The sequence below is a fragment of the Sinocyclocheilus grahami genome, unplaced genomic scaffold (assembly GCF_001515645.1).
Source record: "Sinocyclocheilus grahami isolate Dianchi unplaced genomic scaffold, SAMN03320097.WGS_v1.1 scaffold971.1, whole genome shotgun sequence".
NCBI lineage: Eukaryota > Metazoa > Chordata > Actinopteri > Cypriniformes > Cyprinidae > Sinocyclocheilus > Sinocyclocheilus grahami.
In genome coordinates this window covers 218,361-225,693 of record NW_015506150.1, presented here as the reverse complement: position 1 = coordinate 225,693, position 7,333 = coordinate 218,361, and the positions used below count along the sequence as shown (strand labels likewise).

The following is a 7,333-nucleotide window of genomic DNA, read 5'->3' as shown; positions in this document are numbered from 1 at the left end:
GTAAGAGGGCTAAAAACACTAAGGAAATAGAGGGAGGAAAATCTCATTCAGCGGTTGCAAGCAGGGTTAACAACCAAGTGCATGTGGTGATAGTAAGCATTTATAATAATAAATAGATAAAATACTGAAATGATTTCATCCTAAAACAGACAAGTATGAAATGCTGAAGCTGTCTTAATCTTGCATTGACATATATTCTACACTACATCACAGCTTAGAATATTCTTCATCTTTAAAAATACCTTAAAATAGTACAAATATCCCCACATTGACTGTAAAGCTATGACTGGGATATGACATAATCTTCTTCTGTGGTCAACTCTGAAGCAATCCCAGCCTTCTAGTTTTCTAATAGCTAAACTGACTCACAAACGTCTAAACATACATTAAAAGTGGTTAAATCATATGGATATCGGTTAGTAAAAAGAACAATAAAATATAATTAGAGATAATAATAATTTTAATTACTATAAAATTGTTTATTACTGTCATTTTCTTTCATGCACATACACAACATTTAACCGGTGTCTGACATTCAGGTGAAGTATAGGTATTCAGATGGTCTCAGGATCATTAAACATAGTCTTTTTCAGGATTCCTGGAGACCGGATGCTTGCTGAGAATTTTGTTGAATTGTAGATGCATCACGCTGCAGGCGCATAAGAGAATGCCTCCGAATAAACAAAGCACAGATGCAACAAATGCACCAATCAGAGATCTGCCGACCACATACCTGCAAATACCCTCAGATAGTCAGTATTTAGATTCCAAAAGGCCACTGAATCATTGAATCTAATGAATATTAAACAATACGAAACAACACCTACCTCTCCGTCACTGTGTCATTCTGAAAGAAATCTACAGCAATTCCATATATAAACCAGCTGGTTATGCCCAAAGCAAGAATACCTGGTTAGGAAATAAGAATGCGCATAATTCACTTAATTCTAAATGTAGAGGAGATTAGAGGCAATTGTATTGTTTTAAATATAAGTTGAAATTTTGGCATAATTACTCCAGTTCAGAAATCAGTCTAATTTGCGGATTTGCTGCTCAAGTAACATTTATTATTATTATTATTAGTGTGAAGTGACGTGACATGTGGTATGGTGACCCATACTCGGAATTAGTGCTCTGCATTTACCCATAATAAAAATAACACACAGTAGTGAACACACACACACACACCGTGAACACACACACGGAGCTGTGGGCAGCCATTTATGCTGCGGCGCCCGGGGAGCAGTTGGGGGATCGGTGCCTTGCTCAAGGGCACCTCAGTCGTGGTATTGAAGGTGGAAGAGAGCGCTGTACATTCACTCCCCCCACCTACAATCCCTGCCGGTACGAGACTCGAACCCACAACCTTTGGGTTATGAGTCCGACTCTCTAACCATTAGGCCACGACTTCCCCATAAACTCGTATTATTATCATCCATTTTGAAATCAGTTGTGCTGCTTACTAATTTTATAGAAATCATTTTACTCTTTTTTGAAGATTTTTTTGATGAATAGAAAGTTCAGAAGAATTTATATGAAATAAAAAAACTGTTGTAACATTATAATGTCTTCACTGTTAGTTTAGGTCAATTTAACGCATCCTTGCTTAAAAGTATTAATTTCTTTAAAATTGAAAAAAAAAAAACTTTTGAATGGTAGTGTATATGTAAAATATCTAGTATTTTTATTTGTCTTTGAGAAAAAGAAAGTTCAAAAGAGTTTATTTATTTGAAATAAAGATCTTTTGTAAAATGTCTTTGCTTTAATTTTTGACTAGTTTAATGCAGTTTTTAAAAGGCAGTGCATATGTAAAATATAGTATATCCAGCTTTGACTAATACAATAATTACTTTGAAATAAAAATCTTTTGTAACAATATAATGCATTCACTGTTACTTGTGGTTAAATTAATGCATCCTTGCTGAACAAAAGTATTAATTTCTTTAAAATGCTAAAACATTTGAACAGTAGTGTATATGTAAAATGAGTAGTATTTTTATTCGTCTTTGAAAAATGATTTTTTTTAGTTGAAATAAAAATCTTTTGCAACGTTATAAATGTCTTCGCCGTCACTTTTGATCAATTTAATGCATCCTTGCTGAATAAAAATAATTTCTTTAAAAAAAAATGGTATTTGTATTCAGCAAATAAATGCTGTTAATTTCAACTTTCCAATCATCAATGCATGTATTTTCAAAGCAGTATTAAATTAGTTGCTTTTAACTTTCAAGTAACAACCTAGAAATACAATATAGCCTACGAGTTTCAACTCAAAGGAATTTTTGATAGGATAAAAAATAAAAAATAAAGTTTTCACTCCGGTTTCTAGCTCCAGTTTATTTGCGATTTGTTCAATAATTTGCAACTCACCACCGCACGCAGAAAGGATTCCTCCTAAGAAGGCAGCTCTATCCTTCGACTTCTCGTTCTCTTCTAAACATCTTGTACATCGGAGGCCAGAAATGGCCACCAGCGCGGCGAGGCTTGAAAAGACGATGCTGATGATCATGATTGCTCGGCCCACCCGGATTTCAACTGCAACAACACACAGCAGCGATTACAACAGAAGTCAATGACAGAAGGATCCATAATCCACAGGACAGATACTCACAGGTCTGGTGAAGAAGAGAATTGTAACTTGTGCAGCGCACGTGAGACGAACCGTCCACTGAGCACTCCATCCACAGTCCTTTGTATTTGTCCAGAATCACAGTCTTGTCGTTGTCATGTCCAAGGATTTCCCATTCATTCGTAAATGTGCCTATAATGAGGCCACATAATCCAGTAATGGACAGAATATAACCGATGAGCTGAAGAGCCATGGATGGATTAGAAGACGAATGCCGTTTTCAGTCAGTAATACTGTATGTGTCCACTGTACTGTAATGCAAGCTGAGAAATCCGGGCTGCTATTTATTATCATGCGAGTAGGTGTGAATTAACCGTCATGTCATTCGTGGACAGGACATTGGGTCAGATTTCCTTGAAAGTAGACGCTTTTTGTTTGGAAAAATCTGGCTTGAACTTCTCTAGTTATAGGTGTGAAGCAGCGGTCGAAGTTTTGGGTTGGAAAACAGAAGGTTGTTGGTTCAATACCCTTCAAATCTGTCAATCCGGATAAATAAACTGTAACTGTAATTTTTATTTTGATGTACTAACATGAAGGAGGAAAGAGATGAATAGCGTTTCATGTGAAAGGATGTGTTGACATCCAAACTACATAACTCAGCACATTCCTTCTGATGATTAATGCATCGTGATCTTGATCAATCTTACAGTTTGTTTCACACCTATTTACTCAGACAAATCCAAAAGATATATGTATCATTTCCATTCATAATCATGTTCCCCTCCTCTTTTTGGCTTGCGATTGTAACAGGAAACAAATGGGTGGGTTAGTGGGAGAATGGACACTAATATGTCGGGAAGTTCTTGTCATCCAGTAATAGTAACAGTGACTAATACTACTGTTGAAAAAAATGCTTTATTTTATTTAGAGGCCTTTTCATGTTTTTTTTGTTTGTTTTTGTTTTAAACATACCCCAAACCATTGAATGGTAGTATTTTCTGATTTCTGAACGATCATGTGACAATGAAGACTGGAGTATTGATGCTGAAAATTCAGATTTGCATCACAGGAATAAATTACATTTTAACCATATTCAAATAGAAAACAGCAAATAGATATTTTGCATTATTACTGTTTTTACTCTGGTACTGATTAAAGAAATGCAGCTTTGGTGAGCATAAGAGACTTCTTTCCAATAAAAAATTAAAAATCATACCAAACTTTTGACCGCCAGGCAGTGTATATGCATATTTCTTTCTTTAACTGCAAAGATGTTACGTTGCAGGGTTGTTGTTGTTTTTTTTAGAATCCGATTTCAACTTTCTTTTTATGTGAAGGTTCAATTACAATAAACTGGGAAAGTTTTTAAAATGCCTTCATCTGTTTTTAAATCCGTTGTTAAACGTGTATTTTTGTAAAACACCTTAAAAATAAGTGAACAACTGCTTTTTGTTCAAACTCATGCTAAACTTGTTAGTGTGACATTAGGAGGAAAATGAGTTTTAAGAAACAGAAAGAAAGAAAACATGCCATAAATACAAGTGCAGATGTACTGTATGCTTTGGCTCTTGCACAAAAATGTATTCCTCGAGATGATGACTGTACAAACACACTTTTTAGTTTCATCGCAGGAGTCATGTATTGCTGTAATACATTGTGATTTCATTCTGTTGAAAAGTAGCACACATCTCCTCAATAAGCTACATGATTTGAAATCCCATTCCTGTAAAGTTGGAAAAGGTCTTTTAAAAAACATATTAATAGTGCATAATGACAGAATCTAGTGCTATCTTGTGGTGCTTCCCTATACTGTCTGAAAGCACATTATCAGTTCTCTCTTGAATTACCGTAGTTCCATCCAAAAATGACAATTCTGTCATCTTTAACTCACCTTCCACTTGTTCCAAACCTGTATGCATTTCTTTCTTCCGTTAAGTATAAAAGAAGATGCTTTAAAGAATGTTGGAAACCAAACAGTTGATGGTAGATGTTGACTTCCATAGCATTTCTTGATTTATTTATTTACAGTATGAGGTCAATGGCTACCATCAATTGTTTGGTTACCAACATTCTTTTTTAAATATCTTTTTCTGTGCTCATACAGACCCATACAGGATTGGAACGACACAAGGGTGAGTAAATCATTTTTGGGTGGACTATCCCTCTTGGGAAGCATAATAAAAATCTGCATATTTGAGAGTGGATGAAAATGACTCATATTATACAACTAAAGACCTGTTAATACATAGATCAAAAACTATAGTGGTGTGCACACCAACAGATATTTTATTATTAGTTATATTTTATCCGATGCCACTTCAAATGCTCAAGCTTTAAGAATCCACTAAAATCCAGTCCAAAAATATAAGTAACAAAAATGTCAATATACACTCTAAAAAATGCTGGGTTAAATACAACCCAGTGCTGGGTAAAATAGGGACAAACCCAGCAATTGGGTTGTTTTGACCCAGCGGTTGGGTTACTACCCAGAAGGTTGGGTTAAACATTTAACACAACCGCTGGGTCAAAACAACCCAATTGCTGGGTTTGTCCCTATTTTACCCAGCACTGGGTTGTATTTAACCCAGCATTTTTTAGAGTGTGTATTGACTTATATAGTTTAGAATAACATATTTATTTTATTTACTTTACTTAAACTATTAAGTTGCATAAATGCTAATGAAATAAATTCAACTAGAATTTAAAAATATATAAAGTATAAATATAGCTACTTAATATATTACATTAATACCATTTATATAATAATTTTTAAATATTTGAATTTACGTCAGTTGTATCATTAGACCTTCCTATCAAGCACAGGGTTAATTCAGGATAATTCAGCCATTTTTCCCCAGTCACCTTAATGGCAAAAAGTGTCCCAATTTACATAAATTCACCATATATCACAATAATATTTCTTACTAAAGATATTATAAAGTGCAGCCGGCTAAACCCTCAAACATCAGTTACGCTTTCATGTCATAAGTCCCAGCATGTGCCCTAGGGCCGCCGCTCTCAAACCTGTCAGATGTCATTCCTGGAAACACAGCCTGAGGCCCAACGACACATAACTATGGGAATGTATGTATAGCTTTCTCTCTTTTTAAATCACACGCATAACACTATTCAAATGTGGCGTTTATATGAAGGAGCAGTACTTGCACTACAGTATTTTACTTGCAAGGCTACTTGTAGTCCCTACAATAAAAATTGCAGATAAACAGCGTCACAGATTTGACACTTTTTTTTGGTAAAATCAACCTAAAAATATCACATTTATAGTTCCCTCTCTGCATATTAAGATGAAAAAAAAACTATTTTAACGTCACACACTTCAGCTTTAAGTGGGACTCGAGTTCGACTCTCTGCAAAAAGCTAAATAACCAACAGGTTGGACTTATTTTCAAGTAGCCTGATCGGTATTTTTTTATTCAACAGAATACGTTTTTACACGCATATCCAACCTGTTTTGAGTTTAATTAGCACTGACTCGACACACCCTCATGTGACCACCTGTACCGGTTTTTCCTGAAGATGTGCCGCAGGCTTATCGGCCCCAAAAGGGTGAATGACGAGAATTAAAGCAAAGCCTATAGAGCTGCTTTCACACCTGCGCGCCGACACACCTAAACACCTAAACCTCGCTGCCACTTTACTCACGGAGGAGAAAGTGTCGAGGGGAGCGCTTTGAACCCGTTCAGAGGTTGTCAGCGCTGAGTATTGGGTGTAAATACCCATGTTTCGACACGAGACGAGCGCTTGGACCGTTTCTCTCAGGTAAGCAACTGTCATTATTACTGAGGGGAGCAGTTTGCGTTACTGACAGACACTTTAAGTGAAGTGTAGTTGAATGTGGTATTAAATACGATAAAAATGACAACTTACAGTTCAATACACAGCATAGGTGTTCACGTATGGCGCGTTCTTGCGGTCCTTCGTGGTTTTTACACAAACACCTCTCACATGGACCACTGTGGTAGTTGTGTCGCGTCTCACAGTGCGATAAAACGCTGCTGTCTTGTTTTTACAGACTCTATATGTCTGTCTATCTATCTGTCGGTCTTATCTGTCTGTCTATCTTATCTAGATATCTGTCTGTCTTAGACAGAGAGATATATGTGTGTGTGTGTCTATCTGTCGGTCTGTCTGTCTATCTGTCGGTCTGTATCTATCTGTCTGTCTGTCGGTCTATCTATCTATCTGTCGGTCGGTCTGTCTATCTATCTATCTATCTGTCGGTCTATCTATCTATCTATCTGTCGGTCTATCTATCTATCTATCTGTCGGTCTATCTATCTATCTGTCGGTCTATCTGTCTATCTATCTATCTGTCGGTCTATCTATCTGTCGGTCTATCTATCTGTCGGTCTATCTATCTATCTGTCGGTCTATCTATCTATCTGTCGGTCTATCTATCTATCTGTCGGTCTGTCTATCTATCTGTCTGTCGGTCTATCTATCTGTCTGTCGGTCTATCTATCTGTCGGTCGGTCTGTCTATCTATCTGTCGGTCGGTCTGTCTATCTATCTATCTGTCGGTCTATCTATCTATCTGTCAGTCTATCTATCTATCTGTCAGTCCATCCGTCTATCTATCTATCTATCTATCAGTCCATCCGTCTATCTATCTATCAGTCAGTCCATCCGTCTATCTATCTATCTATCCATCTATCTGTCTGTCAGTCCATCCATCTATCTATCTGTCAGTCCATCCGTCTATCTATCTATCTATCTATCAGTCCATCCGTCTATCTATCTATC

General features: G+C 36.4%; 1 protein-coding gene across 1 annotated transcript; it reads right to left on the bottom strand.

Moving 5' to 3' along the window:
* Nucleotides 1–493: 493 nt before the first annotated feature.
* On the bottom strand, nucleotides 494–2,822 carry LOC107564920 (claudin-1-like). The gene is made up of 4 exons (XM_016250090.1): nucleotides 2,612–2,822; nucleotides 2,371–2,535; nucleotides 828–909; nucleotides 494–733 (listed from the first exon to the last, which is right to left on the bottom strand). Exons 1-4 carry the CDS (start codon nucleotides 2,820–2,822, stop codon nucleotides 574–576), a joined length of 618 nt encoding a protein of 205 aa, XP_016105576.1. The 3' UTR covers nucleotides 494–573.
* Nucleotides 2,823–7,333: the final 4,511 nt, after the last annotated feature.

Coding starts and splice junctions, on each gene's coding strand:
- LOC107564920 (XM_016250090.1), bottom strand. CDS start 2,822: ATGGCTCTTCAGCTCATCGGTTATATTCTGTCCATTACTGGATTATGT. Junction 910..2,370: donor AATCCTTTCTGCGTGCGGTG/GTGAGTTGCAAA, acceptor TTTCCTAACCAG/GTATTCTTGCTTTGGGCATA. Junction 734..827: donor AATGACACAGTGACGGAGAG/GTAGGTGTTGTT, acceptor GGGTATTTGCAG/GTATGTGGTCGGCAGATCTC.